A 26139-nucleotide genomic window follows, 5' to 3' on the forward strand; every position below is an offset into this window, starting at 1 on the left:
CAGATGTACCCTTTCAATTTACTGTAGTACACTTTATTTCACTAGCCTATAGGGTATTTTTTTCCGGCCGGGACGTCTGATGCAAGCTTGTTCAATCCGGCGTGTAGTGTGAAGTTCCATATTTTCTTTGCCACAGGTAAGCCTTTAATGTTTTTCAGTTGAAAATGCTAATGATTTAGAGAAAAGGGGAGTTTTTGAGAGAGAGATCAAGTTCTCCAGGATAGGCAATCTTGCGATGTGACTGGGCGTTCCTATGTTACCGTATGTGTGGTGGACTGTGGACGCTTTCGATTTCGCTGCAGCCTGTACACCTCGTACAAATGTCTTTTACTTTTTCACACATTGGTGCAGCGTCAATGCTCACTTTGTGGTTGTGTCATCAGTAGGATTAAGTCAGAGGAACAGACATCCCAAACATAACTGTCTATTAAGTCATATGAAAAACAAAAACAAGAACACGTGCAGCAAAGTACACCGTAACATGGTATTGTCAGGTTGAAAATCATTCCTATAAAAGATGAAGATTGACGGGACATACAACTCCAAAAGTGCAAATAACTGTATTTAGAATTCGAAGCTTTACTTTCGCGGAGAACAAAATGCCGCCACAAAATTTGAAAGAGAATAATCAAAACTTGCTAACAATAGCTTTCAGTCATCTTATTGTTTTCTTTCGTTTTTGTCCAGATTGTGAAGTGTGTACCAACACAATGGCGACTGAGGAAGAGGTTAAAACCAAGCACAATTTCATTACAAGGAATTTACAGGTTGGTCACATATAAAAAGGACAGTGAACTACTCAAAGGTTGTAGCAAAAGTCTATAAGTAGTATAGGATTACTTGTGTTGAGAGGTATTCTCGACTTTGTTGAAGTTGTATTATTTGTCACTATGAAAATATTGACAGCAGGCTCAACGTTGATCAGAACCTGAGTCATCACTTGGTATCTGATTTATGGCTGTAGAATTTTAAAGATAATAATAAATGTTTTAGCTTTTTTACACTAAATTTTGTGCTGTGTACCAATCTCACTTTCTTGTTTGATGGCTTAAAGCAGGACAAAATACACAGTATGTAGCTATGGTGTACGCAATCCCAACAGTCTGACAGAGCTGGCTAATTTGAAAAACCAAGTTTACAACTCCAAACAATATTGTAATCAACCATCTGCCATCAAATCCCAAAATAAAGTTTCAAACCTACTCTCGACATTTCAAAAGTGTAGATTATAAATTTATATTACCTAAGTGTATTCTTCATTAAATTAAAAGCGGCTTTCAGGTTGTAATATTTTACTGGTCAATAGAGTCAGTATGGTACTCATATTGGCGATATAATAGATAAACCATTGAAAATGAACAGGCCATTTCTAGTACCAGAGACTTCATTGTACAACAAGTTAACCATTAAAAAAGTGCGTGTTACTTCCAGCAGGAGATATTAGAAATATAGCTGCAACTGAAAGAGGAAGAGCTCAGATACAGGATTATCAGTTTGTGTAAAAAAATTATAGGATTTTGATTCTATCTTGTATTGTCATTCAATCTGCTGGATTATAATATCAATCATTATTAAAACTTCCATTTTCACTTCATTTTGGAGTGCTGTTAAGTTAGTCGGCACTTGAAAGTGAAAGACTTTTGCACAAAGTGTCTAACTTTTAAGTTATTTTAACCATTCTCTTACCAAATCAGGAGTCATCATGCAAAGTTTTAGACCAAAGAAAGAAATTACCTAACATTTATCAATATTTGAAATTCAAAATGGCAGCCATGCCTGTGTTAACTCTCGGGGGAAAAATACAATTTTTGAGTTTTGAAAAATTGAGACTCTGAAAATTTTTCTGACTCCGAAAAACTTTTATATAAGCTGCCACAAGCTGTAGACCAGAAAAGTATTGAAAAAAAATGGAGAGTTCAAATATCTGACCTGAAATGCATTCTTCCTTAAAATTTCTATGGGTAAACAAAATTCTTTCAATTGCTAATGAATATGCAAATTATGCATTGTTATGTAAATAAGCACCACTCTGTATTTTCAAGCTGTAAAATAATGTAAACGAAACATTCATGTCATGGAAGAGTCACTTCCAAATTGTACATTTGTAGGTTTGTCTTTCTGTTTACAGGAAGTTCTTGGTGATGACAGACTGCTGAATTTACTGAAGGAAGGTAAAGAGATCAACATATACTGGGGAACAGCCACAACTGGTAAACCTCATGTAGCCTACTTTGTACCAATGAGCAAGATTGCAGATTTCCTTCACGCAGGATGCCATGTAATTATATTTTCTTTGTATTTTGTCCTAACAGACAGCTATAGTCAAACCCTGTCTTATAGGGTACCTATACAGAGCAGTCACCTCTTTATAGTGGTCACCTTGTGGCAATCCCGTAGCATTTTACATGTTAGAGGCCCTCTATAGAACAGCCACATCTCTTATGTGGTTAGTGGCTTCATGTTATTGGTCTAAATTTAGTATAAAACCTGTGTACCGGTATAATGGTCAGCATACCTGACTCTGAATAACCTCTGTCAACAAATGCTTAGATGAAAAAAAAAGAATCTTTTCACATCTATATCACAATTGTTTCAGAAATTAATTGCATGTACCATGATCATAACGAGAATATGATATTGAATTTATTACAACTTGGCTTTCCTAAATTCACCATTGAGCACATCTCTGTCACTAAAAATAATGCCACACCCACTCTCTACAGAAACACCACATCCATACAGTGGTCACTTTGTGTGAATATTGTAGATAGGTTTCATTGTACGGTAGTTTTTCCTCAACTCTGCAGTATCAAAAAATATTTTGGGTAAGCATCTATTTGACAGCGTTTGTCTCAACATATTATCTTTCTGGGTAAGTAGAACAGAGAGCAATACAATGGTGGAAATCAATCTAGTTCCTTCTTTAAAATTGTCATCGTTTACGCAAATACCAGAAAACATAGCATGCACTCAGTATGTTTGATACAGATTTACTATAGTGTGGTAGTTAAGGGGTCAAATACAGCTAAAAGGGCCTATAGCTATAACTGTTTATGATTTCTACAAGTTATATTTGTTTTTAAAGTGAAATACAGTTTCTTGGTGATAAACAATATTCCACTTTTCAACTTAGCATGTGTGTAATCTGCATCCTTATTGTTGACAGGTGAATTCTGGTCCAGACTAGAATTCAAACTTAAACAATTACTGTGCATTTTGCATGCGTAGAAGTTGCGTCAACAAGCTAAATAGCAGATATTTCAACATTCTTTGTGGAGAAGTACAGGAAAGTGTTGTTGACATTAAGAACAAATATAGTGACAAAAATCAACAAAAGTTACAGCTACTGGCCCTTTAAAAATATCAGAGAAATTTCCATTAACTGTAATAAAATGTCATTTATTTTAGGTGACCATACTTTTAGCTGATCTTCACGCCTACCTTGACAACATGAAAGCACCATGGCAACTGCTGAAGCTGAGAACACAGTACTATGAAGCTGTCATCAAGGGAATGCTGGAATCCATCGGAGTACCTTTGGAAAAACTTAAGTTTGTCAGGGGTACTGACTATCAACTTAATAAGTAAGTCATAGATTGGCCTACTAATGTATCGAAGTTTTTTCAGTTTTCATCAACAACCTGGCAATGTGTAGTGTCTCAGGAAGCTTCTAGCTGATTAGTTGGCTGAATATCTTTGCACATCAAAGAAGCATTTCTGAACAGCTAATCAGCTACACAATAAGCTAAGTTTCAGACTCCTAAAGTTTCTGTATAAATAATCACAAGCCATCAATGAACCATAACTGTAGAGTTATTTAGTCGCTAGTCCACAATTGATTTTAATTGTAAATACAGTTTATTCACAAATACACACCTTGCAAACTGTAAACTGTAGACCATGTAGAGAAATAGTGGTCAAAATTTCATTAAGTTAGGGGGCCTAGTCAAGATCAGGACATGCATCACACACAAAGCTTTGCCTGCTCCCCTAGCTACACTAACTGCAATAATGAGTTGTTTGAAGTACATAATTACTCAACCTGCAGTTTTCCCCCTCCATTTTACCAGCCTTCATTCCTCCATGAACAGCAAATATCCAAAGAGTCTTTGCCCTTCGTTTCCTGAAGAGGCTGTCAATTTCTTGACATTTGCCAATAGTCACTTGCTGTAAAAATGTGATGATGCAATTTTAGTTTAACAATATAACATTGAAGTTTTGAATTTTTCAACTGCTATTGATATAGTATGCATCTTTGTATTTCAGGGAATACACACTTGATGTATACAGATTGTCTTCTCTTGTCACTGAGGTAAGATATCGGCATGAATACCTTACATACACAACCTGCCATTCCTCAAGAAAAAAGTGAATGATATTGATGATGGCTTGCAAAATGTGACTGTAATCTTAATGCTTTGAGAAGTACCAGATTATAATTGTATCTTCTATAGTTCATGCATGTAGTACGCCAGTCTGATTAAAATCAGATCTAGAGATGGCGATATTTCGACCTTAGTTTATTCTTTGCTGTTCTTGTTAGTTGTTAGTCTGCTCACTATAACTGACCCACTGCCGTGACCTGAACAGCTAAACAGTCAGAAAGAGGTGTACAACCACAACTTGTTATGGATTGCAGCATTGTATTTGAACACAATCTCTGATGGCAGAGGGTCAGATATAGTGAGGCAACTAGCAGCTAATAAGAAGGGAAAGAACAATCAAAGGAGGAAACGTGACCATCGCTACTTCTGATTTTAATCAGATTGGAAGTATGAGAGTGATTAAATTGAGCTGTTCTGTTTGTATTGCTCTAGGAGCATTCCTTGATACACATGGAAAGAATTGGATCTGTGATTTTGTTGTTCAAGTTCGCATTTGTGTCTTTGTATTGTCAAATCGTGCTAATTAATCAGCTTGCTTAAACAAAGCACTTTGCTTTGCCTTGAAATGCATCTTCTATAAATTTAGTTGTGCCCCGCTTGTGTACATCTTACAATGAAAATGCTTTATCAACATTGACAGTCTTACATTCAATGCAGACTTATGTCACGACATCAAATGACTGATTGTTTGTAAACAAAATCTTTGAAAAGCTTGAACTTGAATAACTGCATGCAAAGGATGGCAAAGTTGTAAACATTTGTGTCCCTTTCATTCACACAGCATGATGCCAAGAAGGCCGGTGCAGAAGTTGTGAAGCAGGTTGATCATCCTTTACTCAGCGGTCTCCTGTATCCAGGGTTACAGGCTCTGGATGAAGAGTACCTCAAAGTTGACTGTCAGTTTGGTGGAGTCGATCAGAGAAAGATTTTCACATTTGCTGAGAAGGTAAGCTGATCTCCATTGCTTTGCATTATAATTTTGAACATACAAGATATGTGTGGGTGTGTGGTCTGGCATAGATACTTTCAGTTTCAAAAAGTTTTGCAAAGCTCTTTGATGGATCAAGATACATATGATACAAGTTGTGCTTCGCTTTGCAGTCAGAGACTGAATAATAGCTCTCATAGCTTTACATTCTCAAACAATGTTATAGAATTGCTTGTCATGAAATGAGTGCGCTTTTGTGTGTTTTATTTTTCCAGTATTTGCCACAATTAGGATATGCAAAAAGAATTCATCTCATGAACCCAATGGGTAAGTCATATTAAAATCATTTCTTTGCCCAGAAAAGAAGGAGGCAGCAAATATTGGAAATTTCATATTCTTCACCAAACGTTTTCATTACAAATTGGCTCGCAGACTTGAGTTGTGGCTGTCAGACTTGTGGCGATGGATTTGTTAGAGTGTGATAACGCAGTGTGTGCAATACCTCTTATAATAGTTCAATCCAACAGTTATACAGAACAAAGGTGTAACTTTAATTGTGCGGATGCTTTACACTTTTGCTTGATGCAAGATCCCTCAGGAATTACCGGTATAAGTTAGTTTACATGTCAGGATATGAAACTTTTGCTTGTGTTTTCTAGTGCCTGGTTTGACTGGCGGCAAAATGAGTTCTTCTGAAGAAGTAAGTAGATTTATTGTTGAATACAAATGTGAACAAATTTTTGAAGTCTTTTTATTATTCTAATTTACATATATTAATGGCTTGAACATCTTTTTCATCAAAAGCTGGATTCCCGAAATAGATATAACTCACCTATGCAAAGTGCAGTAATTAGCATTTTTGAATACGCAATGATGTGATGATGAAATTATCAATAGAGAATATTCATGAATCTAAATTTGCATTTCGTTTGTGTTGCTATTTCTATTTGTCTGCATGTAACATATATTGACTCAGGCATTTGCACAGATATGTGATGGTGAGGTTGTGTCAATTGAAGTTTTAAGGTCCTTGATAGATAGATAGAGAGAATTTAATAAACCTGACTCAGAGGGCGCTATCACAGTCTTTTCTATTAACCAGTATCTACTCATCTTGATGCAAATGTATCTTTCAATATCTATACATGAAAGTATCTATCAATCAATCGATTTGTTGATCAATTTGATCTGCTTGTCTATCTTCACCTGTTCACCCTAATGCTTCATAAACAGGTCCACACTCATCATTGATAACAAAGTGGTACACTATCATTGTTGTTGATAGGATGGGTTTACCTATATACTAGGAATACGGAAGGGAGGACTCATGGAAAATTCATTAATCACATTTAATTTCTCCAATATTATTCTCTAACCAGGATTCCAAGATTGATCTTCTTGATAATCCAGCCGCTGTGAAGAAAAAGTTGAAGAAAGCATTCTGTGAACCAGGCAATATCGCTGACAATGGTGTCCTGGCTTTTGCTAAACACGTAGTCTTTCCACTCTTCAAACAAGATGAAAGTAAGTTATATCCCAGTCTCTCTTTCATTTCTCTCGGAACAAAGACTTGATTCTTCAAGGGGTCCATGATGCTGCAGTGCCAAATTAAACAAGTTTTTACATCCCAATTTCATCAAATTATACAAACCATGCCTCTCATTTTCTGTCATGTTATGGTTGATGAAAAGTTGAATTTTGGAAAAAAACAGTATTTCGAAATTTATCCAGATCATGTACCAGACATCAGGGCTGGTAACTTGCAAAATTTGCTTGCCCTTCCAAAAAGTCGCCAGCTCTGATTTCTAGATTATTTCTAAAGTCAGCAATGTATCCTAATGTAAACGAATGTATGATTTGCTATTTCATACTGTTTTTTCAATCGTTTATCCATCCATCCAAAATTTAGGATATCATTTAATACGGATGCTCAGACTGTTATTTAGTTCATGTTCAAGTAATTAAATTTTCCCCCAAAACCAGACCCAGTATGATTGACTTTTTTTCAAGCCAATGCCAAAGTTACGTGTCTAGGGCATATCATCAGGCAGTAATGTCAAACGCTAGAAGCCTAGGACATAGGCAGTTGAACTGTAATCTGGTTATACCATATCTGATCATCCAAAGGTCTTTTCGTATTTCGTAAGCCACATCCAATTTTCAGTCTTTCTCCTTTTCCAGCGATTGTTAAAGTTTCCACACAACAATGGTCTACATTACATATTTTTTGTTCTTCATCACGTAATCAGAATTTGTAGTACCAAGAGATGAGAAATTTGGCGGACCAGTGGAATATGCAGGCTTTGACTCACTTGAGCAGGCGTTTGCCAAAGAGGAGGTGCACCCAGGTGACTTGAAAAATGCAGTTGAAAACTACCTCTCAAAGTTACTTGATCCGATAAGAAAGAAGTTTGAAGACAAGGAGATGAAGAAACTGGCAAGTTCAGCCTATCCACCACCTCCAAAGACGAGTAAGTGCTCAAGTCTTTTACAACCAGAGTTATGGTACTGCTCAGCTATTTTAATAATCTGATTCAAATCAGATGTGGAGATGGCGACGTTTTAACTGTTGCTTATTCTTTGCCGATCTTGTTAGCTGATAGTTGCCTCATTAATTCTTGGTGTATGAATAGTGGCAATACTACCATTTAACATCAAAACAGCACCTTCAAAATCAAAACAAAACAAACCAAACCAAAAGAAAACAAAGTAAACAAAAGTTGGCCACAGCATCCTGTTATGATGTCTTCCTAAAGTCTTCACCATGGCCATGTCAGAAGTATTTTTACAAATCTGTTAATGGGATCACTCTTAATTGTTTGAAAATTAACAGAAGCAGGGAAAGGTGGCAATGCAGCGGCTGAGGAAGAAATCACACCAGCAAGACTTGATCTCAGGGTTGGTAAAATCAACTCTGTGAAAAAGGTATGCACTGTAGTGCCTTTATGATCTTAAGTAGCAGGAAGAGAGTTCAGTTGACAGACTGATGATCTAAACAGACAGATAGACAGAGTGACAGACTTGGAGATAGAGTGATAGACAGATGGACAGTGACAGACAAAGACAGTGACAGACTGAGACAGACTGATAAACAGTGACAGACAGACACTGAGTGTGACACAGACAGTGGCAGACAGACAGTCTGACCAACAGAGACAGACAGACACTGAGTGTGACACAGACAGTGACAGACTGAGAGACAGTGTGACCAACAGAGACAGAGACGGACTAAGGGAGACAGTGACAGACTGAGAGAAAGACTGAAAAAAAAAATATCAGCACATTATGATTATAGTATGAAGATGTTTTAGGGGGAAAATATATGTGACCAGTTGAAACAAAATTACAGAAAAACATAGTTTAGAGACAAATGGTCATTTGCAAAGAATGCAAAGATTGTAATTAATGATAATGAATTATGACGGATATTCTCTATAACTTTCTTTATAGTCTCACAGACAGTTCATTACTTAACTATGTGCAACACACAAACATTTAACCCTTTGAGCGCCAAAGTCAAGTTTTGTTGCCTTTATAAAATACAGTCCAGTCAAGTTTTCTCAGATTTTTGCCAAAATTTTGTAAAAGCTGTAGCCAGTGAATTGTCATGTCCGTTTAGTCCAAAATTATCAAAAAAAAAATTACAGAAAAATTCATAAAAATAGGTAAAATGTTGCACTAAAATTTTGATGGGAAAAATTACAGCACTCAAAGGGTTAAAGAGTGATGATTACTGTTGAATTGACATGTGAACATAGATCTTCCATGGAACTTTGATTGTCCATCTTATGCAAACTTTGTAACTCTGACTCAACCAGCATCCTGATGCAGACACTCTGTACATAGAAGAAATCGACATCGGTGGCGATGAGACGAGAACTGTCGTCAGTGGACTCGCCAAAATTGTACCCATGGAGGAACTCCAAGACAGGGTAGTTGTCCTGTTGTGTAATCTGAAACCGCAGAAAATGAGAGGAGTTGAATCACAGGCTATGTTGATGTGTGCAACAAAGTAAGTCACGTAGAGGGCGCAGTGGATAATTGAAAACATGGGCATGATAAGCAGAACTAATAGCATTTACAGGGGAGATTTGTTATGCTATTTTGAATTTTTTGGCAAATTGGCACAATGTACTAAGGTCACACTTAGAGACACCTATGGGCCTGATGCTCAGTCAGGGTTCAGAGTTTGTTTTGAAGTGTTAGTTGCTATAGAACCTGTCAGCTGTGTAAACTTCCAACAACCTAGTTCAGCAGTTTATAGTGTTTTGGGAAATTTAAATATGTCATGGGATTTTCGCACTTCTAAGCTCTCCTCCAGCTTAGGGAATTTGAGGTCAAGTACAGTTACTTTTCTTTGTGCTTGTACTTGTGTGTATGGTCTCTAATCTGCCACTACAAACTGAAAGTGTGTGTGCTGTCACCTCATACTTGATGGCACTGTTTGGGTATATTTCATTCACTCTATAGAGGGCGCTGTTGACACCAGTATGACCTAACTGTTGTGACATTGAAGTGTCACAAGAATGACATCACTTCAGTGACTTCACTAAAGTGAGGTCATATTGGTGTCACTATGACATCACAGTATGACCTTATCAGTGACACCAATTACGACATTGAAATGTCACAACAGTGACATCACCTCAATGACCTCACTACTGTGACCTCATCACCACAACCACACAGACATTGAAGATACACTGACAATGATTGATTTGACTTCCTTCCCACAGCGAGGATGTGACGATAATTGAACCTCTCGAGCCTCCAGAGGGCAGCGCACCCGGTGATAAAGTCTTCATAGAAGGTTATGACAAGGGCACACCAGATGCAGAGTTGAAACCAAAAAAGAAAATATTTGAAAAATTACAGGTAAGTCAGCCATTGAAAGCATATCATAATTTAATAAGGTCTACTCCTTATAAATGATAACAGTATATACAACCAAAAAAATAAGGAAAAGCAGATTTTTCCTCGTGGTCTGAGTTTGAAGGGCCCTTTCTTCAATCTTTGTACTTTAAAAGTATATTTAAAACCGTGATTTCAGTGTGCAAATGAATCAATATTTTAAATGTTATTTTACCCAGTATATTGTGCTATTTGTGTAGCTGCAACAACAGCCATTCATCTAGTCATTTGTCTGTCATTTGAACAAAAAAAGAAGAAAGAAAAAATACCATGTTGTACAGAAATAAAGATTTTGCTGGGATGAATGTAAAACATTAATTTTGGCTAAGATCTTTCCCCTCAGTACACTGATTTTCCTTGTTTCCATAATTCCAGGTTGATTTCAGGACATCCTCGGAATGCGTAGCCGAGTGGAATGGAACACCGTTTATGACTAAACTAGGAATCGTCAAAGTGAAAAGCCTGAAAGGATCAATCATACGATAACGTCTCCTTTTTCAGTGTGTTTGTGAATAGATCACTGTAGTAATTTTGTCACGTCCTTCATATGTGAAAGCAAAATTCTCCATAAAGTATTTGTATGTACTGTCAAAACAGCAACATTTGGTATCTGCTATAATTATTGTATATTTAAGTACAAGCTTTGCAAGCCAGCTGGCACAAAAAATGAAAATCGCAGATCCTTATTATTTTTTGCCAAGAATTAAAATTGGACAAAAAGTATCTTAATAATGTGAATAGCGATTAAAAATGGAGTTGATGCTTTAATGAGGCAAACTCATCATAAATATTCAGGAAATGAGATTTCAGACTAACTGTACTTATTTAATGTCTGTAAATATCATCAGCAAGGAAGATGATGAAACCTACATGGGTTGGCCATCACTGTCTGCAGATCTGCTTTCATACATAAATCCCTCTTAATACGCATTCCTTAAGACATCACAAATTATCCCTGGTAATGTACAGCATCTTGTAAGCTTGTAGCTTATTTGTTGGCTGAATATGACTGACATCAATGAGTCTTTTCAAAACAGCCAATCAGCTACACTATAGCCTTACTTTCAGACTCCTTAAGTTGCTGTGAATAATTACAATCTACAAATTTGGAGAGTGTGCATGTGCGCGTTAGCAAATATGTAACTTGTGTCCCTGCCCATCTTCTTATCAACCATCATGTAGATTTTGTTTTAAGAATAATTAAAAGAAAGCGCACAAATATCTAAAATATTGTTGTTTGACTTCAAAGCGATGCTGAATCTTGTAGAGGTTGCAGTGAATGTTTGAGTCAGAAACAGAAACTTTGAGGTTTTGTTACTGGTGAAAGTAACTATATTTTTGGGGAAAATAACCTGCTCATGAATACATAAAATCACTTTCTTATCCTTCTGAATGAGGATTTCCATAAATGACTTTTAAGATATTTATAGCAAATGATTTTGGACATCACTTTTGTTGGCTTTTAGCCAAGAAAAAAATCCAAACCAAAAGGTATCTGATGTGCAAACTGATTGAGTCAGGCTATAATAGAGAAATACAGAAAGTGGTTTGTCTAATCAGTTGACAAAATGTTAAATAAAGAACATCACAGATAGTTGAAATTAACAAAGGTGATAGAATATCAGCGATTGGTCGAATAAATCCGAATGATTCAAAGTAATTAAGTGATCGGTAAGTAAAGCTTTGAAAGAAAATCTGTATGATTGTTTAGTCTTTACATGCCTATTGCCGAGAACATTATATGACCACCAAATATGCAAAGGCCAAATTTTAAAATTATATGTATTTCACCGTAGGGGCATCCACTATAACCTGACTTGTGCAGTTGGTCTTCCTGTGCATGAGTGAAGGAATCCCAATAGATTAAATTACACAACACCTCAACTTTCCAACTATGAAATTTTACACGTTGAATAGGATTGATGAAAAAATCATAGATTCGACCTTTTTAACTGAAATGATATCTCCCTGCCAAAAAAACAAACAAAACAGAACGGCAACCACTATAATTTCCCCAACTCTACCACTTTCTACAGTGCGTTTCATTTAGGTACCGCAACTCAGCCAATGAGACGGACACATTTCACCTAAAACACAATCGATTAGCTTGGGTATCACGACACATTTCAAAGTCACGACTCCTTGATTAATCACAGTAAACCAGCATAGGGCCGCCGCAGTGTAGACTGAGAGATACACTTGATCTACAATGTAACTGTTTTTACAATTTCAGCCAACAGTTAAAGAGCTGAAACTTTAACCTTGAGATGATATCCCTACTACACGGGTATGATTTTGGGTATGATTTTGCGATACCCTTCAAAACATGACCGTAACAGATATTGAGTCCCTATATTTTTTCTGTTAAAATTCCATTTCATATTCTAGGGATCCGAAGGCTTCTGTAAAATACAGGTTTGTTACCCTGTGTGTGTGGTGTGGGGGGGGGGGTGGAAGGTGCATGTAGACGCCCCCTCGGGCCCATGGCCTAATAAATTGTTAGTAATGCTAGCTGTATCAGCAAGACAAGGAGGCATTGACAATTTTCCAAACATGTCTTATCAAAATTATTTTATAGAAAAATATTTAAAAAGTATATTTATAAAAATAGACAGTCATCAACAGTTTATATTACTTTAAGGAGACAATGACAATAGGACTACATAGGCGTGTTTTAAATTATTTTTATAGCTGTGCATTAGTTCATTGCATACGAAAAAATGCTCATTCATGATGAACCAGTATAGCAAAACAGGCAAGTTTAGTGACTAGAGACAATAAAACATGGTAAATACCCAATTTTTACATTTACTTTCTTCTTCAGCACATTGCAATTAGTAAATAACATCCATAAATCTGATTTCCTTCCTTGGAAGGAAACCATATTTATCATATTTTCTTCCGGTTAAAAATACTGAATTACCAGAAGAAATCGATTTAAAGTCATCTAATGACGTAATTTTTTACAAAAAACTTATGCGTTTTAGAAAGACCAGTATCTAAGCTTTCTAAAACTATAAGGTATATGGCATTTCAAGCCAGTTTACTCCATCAGGGAAAGAATATTGTACCCCTAACCCCAGCTTTTGCGCACCCCATACAGATACACGCAATTCAAAATTGACTCCAGAGAAGTAGTGTATTGTTAAATAACTAATGTTAACACTTATTTTCTTGTTTAATATGTAGAAATACATAATGTTAACACAAAAAGCTGTAAAAATTTTGCTTCACAAAAAGTAAATCACGATTATTACATGGTTTTTTGGGTATAAAATTTCAAAATTGTCGAAAAAAATTATTTTAAAGTCATCCTATTATATGTACAAAAAATTATTTTGCTAAAGTTGGTGTTTTTCAGAAAAAGTATCTGAGCTTTCAAAAAATGTACGGTTTGTGTTATTTCATGCTAGTTTACTTAATGTAGGGGAATGTATAGTACCCCTACCCCTACCCATTTTTCGCCAATTTTTTGCGGTACATACAAATCAAAAACCAGCCCAGACAGGTAGTGCATTAGACTTGGTTCAAGTCTGTGATTTGTGAATGTTTGAGTGGAGTGAACGCAATGATTTTTATTTTGCTTTCATGTGAAACGCGCGCGTGAGTGGAGTGGACGCTATAACAGGGGTGAACGCTATACAGGGGAGTTTCACCCGGTGAATCCTGCAGAAACTAACTCACTACACTGCGCAGACTCAAAGGTAATGCATTCAATGGCTGGGAAAACCTTGCATGGGCTTCAAAATTCCGAATAGGTTTGTACGAAATAGGAGAGACACAAGAGAAACTATTTTAAATGATTTTTTTTAATTCACCGACTTGAACCAAGCCTAGTAGTGCATCCCAAAATATCCAATCTTTTTTCTTGTTCAACATGTCCTAAAGAACAAAAAAATACCCATTTAGTAGGGCGGGGGGGTGCACGGTGGGCCCCTCCAGCCAACAGACTACAGGGACTGAACACGATGTCGACTTCGAGATATGACATGAACCTCAAATGTCGATCAGTTGTCAATGCAAGAAACGAAGTTTATTTCATTCATTTCAAGTTAAAGTTTCGTATTAACGTTTTATTTCGAGAGCACACGTTTCTGTTGAGAAAAACTTCAGCTCTTCAACTCTTAGCTGAAATTGTACAAAACAATTAAATTGTAGATCAAGTGTATCTCTCGGTCTAGAAAGAGGGGTTGCTCCATGCTGGTTTACTGTAATTAATCAATGGGTTGGTAGCTTTGAAATGTGTCGTGATACCCGAGCTAACCGTTTGTTTTGTACGTGAAATGTGTACGTCTCATACGCTGAGTTGCGGTACCTAGGTGAAACGCACTGTATCTCCACCAAATTCTAACGGTCTCCTTGCGGCAAACCAACACCTTGTGCCTTGTTATATACATCCTTGATGTATACATGATTTGTGAATGTTTGAGTGGAGTGAACGCAATGATGTATGTATGTATGTATGTATGTAAGGCTGTGAACATAATTTTGTCATATTTAGTATCAATTTGTTGCAGTATTGTGTCCTCTAGACTGTACTAGGATGCTGACACAGCCCTGTTACAGGTGTGTGCACATCCTAGTACAGGGATATGCCAGGTTCTCTGTGTACCCCGGGGCTCGCCATAAATAGTTGCGTTTCCACAGCTACGAAGGTGTTTGATTGTTGTAAATGATAGGTGCGTGAGTAGGTGGCGTCGACGGGTAACGATGAACTCTCGTATTTGCTCGGTTTTGGACCCAGAACGACTGTTATGTTTCTGTGAGACTTTCTCAGTCCCCTCAGAACTTCAGATTATATCGGGGTAGTTTTGGACGGATTAAAAGTCTTAAATTATATATCAGTGCAATATGGAAATCCTGTCACGACATGCGACATGCGACTTCAAACCTGCGACCTGCATCCCGCGTGTTTGTCAAACTGCGACCTGCGTAGGGTTAGTGTTAGGGTTAGGGGTTAGCCTTATGGGTTAGGTTTAGGGTTAGGGTTATGCGCCAGTCAATGTAAACCCCCGTCCCCCCACCCCCACCTCGGGGTATAGTGGGGGATTTGGAAATTAGTCTTGTGAAATCTGCCAAATGCCCCACCCCTTTGGGCAAGACAATCTGGAAAATCCCCACCTAAACCAAGTAAATCCCCCACATTTCCCCCACCCCCATGGGTGGGGAATTTGTAAATTCCTACACACAACCACTCTTTGGAATTTTCATGTCGAAACAACCTGCATCAATATAAAAAGTTCATGTCCAACTTAAAAACAATTTTTATCACTTAAAACAGGGTTTTGTGACATTTATGCTGTTCACAAATGTCTATCACAATCAACACAAGCTAGATCCAAGAAAATAACACACTTTTCGCATTTGTTTTTCAGCCACTTACATGCACTGTGACCAGATAAAAGTAATAATTCACCTATTTTGGAGCAAGAATTTACAATATTTTTCTGTCTAGTTTGCTTGTATGTTGTCAGGCATAAACACATTTCAGGCTAGAACAAATGATTTAATTAGATCAAAACACCAGATGTATCACACAAGACATGTCGCCTCAATAAACTAATTAAAGTTGATGAACAAGATACATGATGTCCAATCTCACAAGTGCCGCTTTTTTGTCTTCTCGCTCTCATGTTACAAGCACAATGACACATTCTACGTCAGTCATGCACTGATTTAAAACAAGCAGAGGAATGAAAATTCACAATGGTCCATGTTTATTAATCACAAAACACAGCACAAAGATACTGTGTAAAAGTCAACAAAACAGATGATCAGAATGATCACACTGATGAAACAGAACTGTTTCGCTAGCTGTATGGGTCTTCATGAACAAATTTGATAATACTATCCTAACTTTAACGTCTGGAAATAGAACAAAATGCAGATGATCAGAATGATCACACTGATGAAACAGAACTGTTTCCCTAGCTATATATGGGTCATCATGAACAACGTCAGACGTCACAGTATGTAATTTTACCCACAATTCACCTTGATTTGTACTATCGGAGATTGCCAGTTGAATAATTTCTTTGGTTCTACATAGTAACAATAATGTGAACCACATATTAAACTATCTATATTTATTTGGAAAAAATATGTTTAGAAAATAGAGTCAAAGTTTCAAAATCATCATTTACAAGCCACAGAAATCACAGTGCGTATGTACTGCAAATGTCATACTCGCTAGGAAGCAACCAAATGACCAACTGAGGTGGCCACCCTCTGGTAAAATTTAATATGTAAATTTATGTTGTCCTGTCAATCGAAGAAAATCAATATCTTTTTGTGCGGCTAAACAGGTGCTAAAAGTATCCCTGTTTTACCTCAAACTATTCTGTATGACTGGTTACACAAGTGCGTCAAAATTTTATGAAATTCCTATCTCCTCTCTCAATAATGCATAATTTTCAACACAATTTGAAAAGGTAATTGACAATAACAGTCTGCAGTCTTCTTAAAAGTATGTTTTCAAAATTTCTATTAGTAGTCTACAATTTCCTCTGCACATGTGATCTTTGCCTGGCTTGACTGGGGAATCTGAGTGTACAAATCAGAATGAATCATGGGATATTTGTAGTACTGTGGACGTGTCACTACACTTGCACCGTACATGGCCATGCATACAATGTCCGCAATTACCACAGTGACTGAAATAAATGGCATTCTGGCCTCACAAAAATACTTTTTTTATCTACAAGAAAATGAACAGATGCACTTTTATAATCGAGAGTACAAAATATTTGATATAGACTCTGGAACTCAGCTGACTCTATCGTCGACCGAGGATGACGTCCAATGTCTCACACAACACACATGCAAACCATTGTGAGGCAGTAGAAGTGAAAATACATATAGCGGACATCTAGTACAATAAGAGGGAATCCCGTCGTGACCGAACATGTTTTCCAAATACACGAGCAATTTAAGTTTTATCAAAAAAAGAGGTGATCCGGAGGTCTTTTTAGTGCTGGATCATGTCGATGACACATCGTTAACGTCCGAAATGTCACACTCACGTGGAAAAATGTTGTGGGAAATTTCGCGTATGGTATGTTCAATTTTCCAACAAATGAGAATACACGGCGGATGAAATCATTTATTTGGTTATCGATATTTCAGCCATCAATCATAAATATAGTCATACACACCTCTGAATATTGCTGCATCGCGTTCATCAATAGCCTGTAGAAAAGAGGCATACAAGCCCACATGGCCTTGACAACCACCTTCCGCCATGCTACCAAGTGTTTCCCCTGGGTTCCAAAAGATTGTAGCAAATTTGGCTAGACCTCGCCAAACCAGATATTCAATTAGACAAGCTGATATCACTGATAGCAAATGACGTCATTTCTCTCTAACTGATATGCAAAAATACATATTTGTCTGCATTTTCCACAAGAATGACAGAAATAAACCCTGTTAGTGCTACTAAGGATATTAAAAAGTCACACCAATTTATGGTTCAGATTACAAGGTGCCAACATCAGCCACACATACAACATATAAAATTTGTCCGAATTTCAAGCGATAAGGCAATGAAAGCTTTATTCAGCATTTGAATCCAAAGCTGTGTTTAAAACTTTTTGATTGTTTGATTGTCCCAATTCTTTCATATTGTTCTGAAAGATATGGGGGATGGAAATTACAAGTGTTGCTAACTGCCTTGAAAGTCTTAAATTTGTATATCATATCTCAGTTTTATTTTTGGAGTAAATAAACGCACCCCTTTTGAGGGTATTCGATCTGAGCTAGGTAGATTCCCTTGTAAAATTAAGCTCAATATGTCTGTGATAAGATATTGGTGTAGATTAAATAATTTACCAGGAGACCATATTTTGAAAAATGCACTTAGAGAAAATATACACATCAATTCTCCATGGGCAAAATTTGTTCATCACGTTTTGGAAAGTTACAATCACAGTCGTGTTTTCAGTGCATTTAGAGTAAATTCTTATTCTCAGTTATATAAGAAGTTAAATATGAGTATGAAAATCAATACTTAGAAACTTGGAAGAGAACCCTTTTCAATGATTCAAGGAAGAATGGAAGTGGTAACAAATTGCGCACTTATAGAATCTTCAAGACCAAGTTTGGTTTTGAAAAATATTTACGAGATATTTCAGATTTCGGGTTACGTAGAAGTTTAACAAAATATAGACTGAGTGATCATAATTTGCGTGTTGTGATAGTAATGTCATAAATGACGAGTTTCACTTTTTATTCACATGCAAGTATCATATTTCTGAGAGATCAATTTTGTGCCAGAAAAGCAGAACAGATTTTTCTATCACTGTGAGTGTTGAAGAAAAAGTAGAAAACATTAAAAAGATTATGGAACATAATTTTCTGAACCTTGCTATATTTATAAGGAATTCTGGTGTTTACTGACCCCCTCCAGTAGCTACCTACAGTTAGCTGGTTACAGTTAGAGTCATATGTGTACTTCAATTCAATTTACTTGGATTTGAATATCCATTTGATGGTGTTCAGTTTTGGAATGTTCTTTCATCTGAAATGTACCATACCACACTCTCTGTCAGTGTGTGTTGAGTAATAAAAGATTGATTGATTGATTGATACTTGTCCAAAGTTAGGCGTATGCGATGCAGCTATATTTAAATTTAGTAACAAACCTGTAATCGCCATCAGTGCTGTACTGTACAGTGTACTGGTGTAACGCGCTATAGACAACGGCACGAAACCTGCTTCAGCATACCAGTTTTTCAAACGAATCAGATATCCATTCTCATAGCTGTTCAAAAGTAAAATACTCTCAGACTTGAGAAATGTGTGCATTTAGACTTTCGATACATTTGCTTTACGCGTGAATTTAGCATGGAGCTTTGGTAGTAAAGCGATGCTCGGACAGCAGTGCACAGCCTATCGATGACGCTTGGGTCAGGGGTCATGTGACCAAAAAACGTCAGTGCGTATTCACGGCCAGCTTGAATCATGCCACGGATCGCGGAAATCATGGATCATAAGGGAGCCTTCAGTAATTACAGGGGGGGTGGGCCGGGGGAATTTCGCGAACACCTGTACCGTAAAATGTGACCCTCCCCCCAATCCTCCTGTCTAAAATGTGACCCTCCCCTTTGTCCGACATTCTAAAACTTGACCCTCCCCCCCAACCACTGCGGTATTCTCCCGGGAATAACTAAAACAGTATCAGCTAATTTACATAACAATTGGTTCAATTGTTATGTTAGGGACAAATTACAGAGGGGAGGGCTGGAGTTTTTGGAGGGACAGTTGCAATTTATCACGCAAGAATTTTTGAAGAGATATGGTATTTCATACAGTTTAGGGAGGGTCACCATATTTTGTGCAACTATAAGAAGGCAAGATGTAGCTGATTTAGTGCTTCATCCAAAAATATCAAATCATAATACATGGAGTCTATCAGGCAAATGATCGACAATTTACCCCCACGAAACATGCTATATCTGTATTTTATATATGTTTGATAATGTATTTAAATGAACTTTGCTTGTATAGGGAAGTAAAATGAACATTTGTCTACAAGAAATTGATTTCTGAATTTCATCTAAAAAGTTGGTTCACTATCCATGGTGTTTATGATAAAATTATGGATAGTTTTTTCCAATACAAAAATAGGTGAATCTTTGCATTTGTGTACTCTTGATTATTGATATTAATTTTCTTGATTAGACTAGAGTGGTTACAAGTCTATGGTTGTGTAAGAAATTTGATTTTGGAATTTCACCAAATGTCATTCAATACACTATGCATTGGGGTCTATGATGAAACTATGAATAATTTTTTTCAGTACAAAATTAGATATATCTGTCTATTTATGCATGCTTGATTATTTAGATTATTGTTCTTGATTAGACTACAGTGGTTACAAGTCTATGGTTGTGCAAGAAATATGATTTTGGAATGTCACCAAAATGTCCATACACTATGCATTGGGGTCTATGATGAAACTTTGAATAATTTTTTTTCAGTACAAAATTAGATAAATCTGTGCATTTATGTATGCTTGATTATTAAGATTATTGTTCTTGATTAGACTAGAGTGGTTACAAGTCTATGGTGGTGTAAGAAATTTGATTTTGGAATCTCACCAAATGTCAATTCACTATGCATGGCGGTCTATAAGTGTGTGCGTATTTTGTTGGTGATTTCCTATTCAGGAAATATCACACGGACAATCAAAGTTTTGGCCATAATATCAGCTTCTGTCAAAAGTGACCCTCCCCCTAAGACAGGTTTATAAAAAGTGACCCTCCCCCTTGAACTGTTTTCTAAAAAGTGACCCTCCCCCAATTCCCCCGCCCCCCCTAAATCCAAATGTCCATGTCTATATATTACGTAAACAGAATCCTAAAATATAAAACATATAATGTTTTGATATGAAAAAACATCTTTTTGTTTCACTGATGATCAAGTTAAATGCTCAAATATCGCGACAAAACATGCGCATTTGCACGATATGAATGCAGAAGTACGTCGACCCACAGTCGCTTGGTGGGCTATTCAGCTCTGGGACTATTCGCCCCATAGACGAGTGTGCAGAAGCGAGGTGTTTCTCGCTTCTGTACACTCGTCTATGGGGCGAAGAGTCCCAGAGCTGATTAGCCCACCAAGCGACTGTGGTCGACCTGGCGGACGAGCGAGCGCCTTCTCTGAAAATCTGTTTACGATATCACGTCACAATACACTGAAAATTCTTCTTTAAGTTGCGAATTCATCTTTAAGGAAGCCAATTAACACAGTTTCTAACGTCAGTAAAGATATTTTCTTGTTGGCAGCAATACACCATGAACATTTTCGTTGTTCAGGAGTGCCTTACTCGCTCTACGTTGTAAAAAAAGCCATATGTGTGTGCTTTTGACCAATATGCCGTCGTACCTAACTTTTCCAATTCACGGTCGACTTTCCTACTCTGATCATAATCTTTCTTTCCATTTCATAGCTTTACTTGCGCTTAGAACCTGCGTTAGGGGTGGTTTCTCCCCCATATTGGTGGAGCTGCCTAAGTAAAAAAAGAAAAGTTTGCCGTTTTTGCTTAGTTTCACCATGGATGTTTGACATCCATGGTTTCACCGTCACTACGACCCTTCAGTGTAGTACGACACTGTACTGCACAGTGCACGGAGTAATCTGTAGGGCACATGCATTGCGCGTAGTCCAACCATAGGGGATTCGATCCACAGGCACCCCTTACCTGGGTAGTCTGCTAAGTAGATCGATTTTCGGATCGATCTATTGATCCCGTAGTCGATATGCCCGCCACTGCAACCTAAATATCCGAAAATTTATCTACTTAGCAGACTACCCAGCTAAGGAGTGCCTGTGATTCGATCTCCGATGATGACGGTGATGATGATTAAATATTTAAAAATGAAGATAAATAAAAATATATTTGGACTCAGTTAATTTGTTGTTATTGTTGTTGTCGTTGTTGATACTATTTGCAGAAAAGAACAAAGTATGCGCTGCAAATTTCAACACAGCCTAACTATACATATGCGTTGCAGCCTAACTATACATGTGCGTTGCAGCCTAACTATACTATGCGTTGCAAATTCAATACAGCCTAACATTCCCAAGGGTTGTCACTTCATTGCCACACACTTTTTTTCAATCGCCAAAAATGCACCTAGCAAGCATCGAAATCGGTAAAATTCGACGTAGGGTCAAAGCACATTGGTCCTTCTCAATCATACTCAAACATTTTTACCTCTCTGAACACCTGCGGTGTTGGGGAGAGGCAAGGCTCAAAACCTGTCTTCTTGTCGGGGGTCCGACTTCGGGGTACGGTTGCAGTGGGCGCTCAGCCGCAGAGATGCGTCGGCTCTCGGCGGCCCAACGTTGCCCTGGCCGGCGGCGATGGGGAGAGGCAAGGCTCAAAACTTGTCTTCTGGTTAGGGGTCCGACTTCTCTAAACCGTAACTTAAACCCTAACCCTTAGTAGCCCCACAGAGTAATATCATAGACAGAGTGGCAACAGCTATTGTTTAAGGCGTGAAGCGGTTACGTAAGCAATCCATGTTTGCCTCGCCTCACGAAGCTCTTGGCTGTCTTTTCCGAAGAGTGCCGACCATGCACCCTTCGGTAATTTTCGGATTTTCACCAATTGTTCAGCGAAAGTATGTTCGACAAAGCTTGTGTTGTTGTTGTCGTGTGGTGCTGATCGGAATTGATGTGCTGGCGAAAACGGAAGTGTTTTGAGCTTCAGGAAAGTGGGTTTACCGTTTTAAAAATTCCTCTCATATTTTTATGAATATATAATGAGTGTGTTTGAACAAAATTTGAAAGTCTTTTATCGATACTGTCTGGTTTACTCAATGGTTTACGGTCAGTCATACCGTCTTTTACACGTGCGCCAAGAAAGGACATGTTTATGAAACTGCTGGCGTGTTATGTTTTGATTGGCGTGAGGCAGTGTTTCTGGCCTGAGAGCTCACAAAGTAACTATGGTTGCTACGCGACTGGCAGTACGATGCCATCTCGTCGTATGTTTCGCATAATCTCGTGTAATATCAACCACAAACCAAGCCTCCAAAAAGTTTAACCACCTTTTAAGCTCATTTTAATATGAAAAGCCAATAGTCTACAGAGACGACCATGGAACAAAAGGCATGCAAGTGTTGCCACTCTGTCTATGATATTACTCTGTAGTAGCCCCTACCCCTAACCCCTAACCCTAACCCTAACCCTACGCAGGTTGCAGTTTGACAAACACGCAGGACGCAGAAATTGGACAGAAATTACAGGTGGATCGCAATTTCTTTGCACAAGCGTGTGTGTACAAAATTTTTATATTTGGTTTTAACTGATAATCAGCTGTTGATAATATTGATTCACTATACACATGGTATTCCGTGAAAAAAACTATGTAATACTTTTTCAATACAAAACGAGCAATATCTATGCATTTATAGACATTTGATAATTTACATAGGCCTAAATGTACGTAATAATAATAATAATATTTTTTTTATTGCTTGCTTGTAAATATAGGATTTACATCACATTTGTGGCTATAAAAGTGTGATACAAAAATAAGTTAAAATTTTCTTCAATAAAGATAAAGTATTACAGTATAATAATAGTAGCTAATAATAAGTAGGTATTTCTTTGTTTATATAAAGTAAAAATATAATCTGCAAGTTGTTCATTAAAAGATAACTCTTGTTTTGTTAGTAGTGACATGTTCGTGCTAACGTCATGCCTCGAAGACACACTGGACGAGAGAGTGGTTGTCTACAGAATTGCTGAAGAATGAATTGTGCATGAACGTAGAACAAGTATTCCAGCCAATGTCAACGCGCTAACGATGCTAGTGGTTCACCTTCCAGTCGGCTTTGTACTACACGGACTGATTACGTGACGAATGAACTAACAATGATAAGAATCAGTATTTCAGAATACGCCCACTCGTAAGGTCCGACAACAACGTACAAGTTGCGTGACTCTTTGAACAGTTTTGGTGACCGAATTTTCTGGTACTTTGGAAACCACCTTTTTCATAGGTTGATACGTTAGACTTGTATGCAATCTCCCAGTAACTCACCTTTCAGACAAATTAAAGGAAATTATCAATGACACGTCGCATTTTCGATTGATTTTCGGTCGATTTCGTTTTATTTTCACAGGTAGAGTAGCTGGACTTTGAGTTTGTAATTTGATGTATTTTCAGTGATTTTATTAGTATTTCTGTAAGTATTTTAGATGCGTTAATATCAGCGTGTAATTTTCAATGTAAAATTATTTATCATGACACTGCATGCTAAGATGTAAAATATGTGATTTATGTATCGGATAAAGCCCGAGTACGAGGGTTCTTCTGGTATATAAAGTCCAACCCAACGATAAAATGTCGAGGCCGCAGGCCGAGACATTTTATCGTAGGGTTGGACTTTATATACCAGAAGAGCCCGTGTACCTGTGTTTTATCGAACTTAAAAACTATCGCCCCTAACTGATATATTTTCGTTTTCAATGTGTTTACGTCAACCGTCCCCTTCGTCAATGTAACATGTTTAGGATATGAATGAAAACTTTTATTTGTGAAATAGCCTTCCAATGTAATGGAACATGCTATAAATGCCCTTATGTTTGTACCACAGCAGATTTTGTGTTGCAGCTGGTGTCCGCTGTGTTACCAAATTTGAATATCAGGGAAATAACGTGCCAGATGTCTACAGAATATGACATGTTCACTTTTGATTGGACAGTACTTTACTACGGCGCTGTCATTCGTTTCTGGAATTTGGTGACCAAGGCTTTACGAGTAAATGAAACACCCTGAATTGAGCACTCTCATTGGTCAATCAACAGTAGTTAGATTTTAAGCGTATTTTAACCACACCGCCTTACAATTATTGTTGATGCCACGGGTGTCTGTAAATGTTGTAACTAGCCATAACGACCTGTAACGACCAGAAACGAGCAGTAACGAGCAATAACGACCTACAACTAGACAGAATGAGCCAATAACGAGCCATAACGAGCCACAAAAATATGATCTGTCCATACATTAATCTACAAGCGCAGTTCCCGCCAATCCTGGAAATCCCGCCCTCTACACTGTCTACAGCATGTTTGGACATGGACGAGCTGCAGCATAGCAATTACGGTCAATAACGACCAGAAACAAGCAGTAACGAGCATAACGAGCAGTAAGGGGCCAGAACAAGATAGAACAAGCCAATAAGGGGCAATAAAGAGCCCAAAAATATGATCTTTTCCCCAATGGATTACTCATGCTAAGGGATAGAAAAGAAATTATAGGACGGGAGGGCCAATGTTTTTCAACATGATGCTGAGGAAAAATAGTGAACTTCAAACGTGTTTCCATGAAAAATAGTGACGCACATCAATTTACTTACTCAAAAAACCCATACCGTGAACCTTTTAAAGAATAGCTTTATCCCTTGAAAATAATCAAAATAAAATCAAATTAAGTAAACCGTTGCACAAAAAACCCTTCCTCTCCACCCAAGGGGACTGATTTCTTTCCCCTGTGGTTTTGTAAGGGAAAAATTGTTTATAGTTTATCCCTGGATTACCATGTAAAGTGAGGTTGTAGTTTTGGCCTGAAATTCACATATCAATTTTAAATCTCAAATATTCACTTCCAAACACCACATTGAAATTGAGCAACATTTACAAATGCAAAGACATAGTCAGTATTGTATCGCAAAACGAGTCCATGCTTTTCTCATAGATTGCCATATAGTAGCTCAACAGCTTGAGTAAAATTAGAAAAAAATCATATTTCATGCACACACATGCACTTCTTACCTCCAAATTTCTATAAAGCACATATATCAGTTACCAAACATATATAAATGTAGGGATATCGCTTGTTTTTTCGGGAATTTATCAATGGTTTGCCCAACAGACTCCGGATTTAATTTTTAAATGGGACCCTCCCCTCATAATTTTTCTCCAGTCCCTTAGGCCTACCATGATCGCCGACAAGGGTCAGAGTTCAGGCACAGGCGACCCAATAGGTTCTGAGTTTTTCACACTGTTTTCTCTATCATTTTCTCTTCTTTCTTCATTCTCTGAATGATCGGAATAATAAAATAAATGGTTTATATAACCTAACCTAGCCTCTGTGACTCTTTATTTATTTTACACTCCATTACAAGGACGTATATCTCTCATACACACATGCTGTAATTAATTAGTCAACACAACTAATTATGCTAATCCGTGGACTTATCAGGGATTTTACGGGTTGGTCAACATCGCGAAAGATAGGAATGGTTACTAAAACGGGAAGGTAAGAAGCTCTCCTGAAATGTGTCCAGAAATTACCAAATTGCGGCCAGTCATGACCATTTATCCACAATCTACTGCAGCCAATGTATTTCGATGGCCGAGGAGAGTCAGCTACTCTAATTTCAAACGTTTAAATGATCGCGA

At 37.4% G+C, this 26139-nt stretch overlaps 1 protein-coding gene across 1 annotated transcript; it reads left to right on the plus strand.

Moving 5' to 3' along the window:
- The first annotated feature begins 15 nt into the window (after positions 1–15).
- On the plus strand, positions 16–11483 carry LOC139142016 (tyrosine--tRNA ligase, cytoplasmic-like). The gene is made up of 14 exons (XM_070711800.1): positions 16–136; positions 688–767; positions 2129–2278; positions 3409–3584; positions 4267–4312; positions 5167–5331; positions 5589–5640; positions 5973–6013; positions 6693–6837; positions 7563–7784; positions 8147–8238; positions 9132–9325; positions 10050–10188; positions 10600–11483. Exons 2-14 carry the CDS (start codon positions 711–713, stop codon positions 10708–10710), a joined length of 1590 nt encoding a protein of 529 aa, XP_070567901.1. The 5' UTR covers positions 16–136; positions 688–710; the 3' UTR covers positions 10711–11483.
- The last annotated feature ends 14656 nt before the right edge of the window (positions 11484–26139 follow it).

The sequence above is a fragment of the Ptychodera flava genome, chromosome 10 (assembly GCF_041260155.1).
Source record: "Ptychodera flava strain L36383 chromosome 10, AS_Pfla_20210202, whole genome shotgun sequence".
NCBI lineage: Eukaryota > Metazoa > Hemichordata > Enteropneusta > Ptychoderidae > Ptychodera > Ptychodera flava.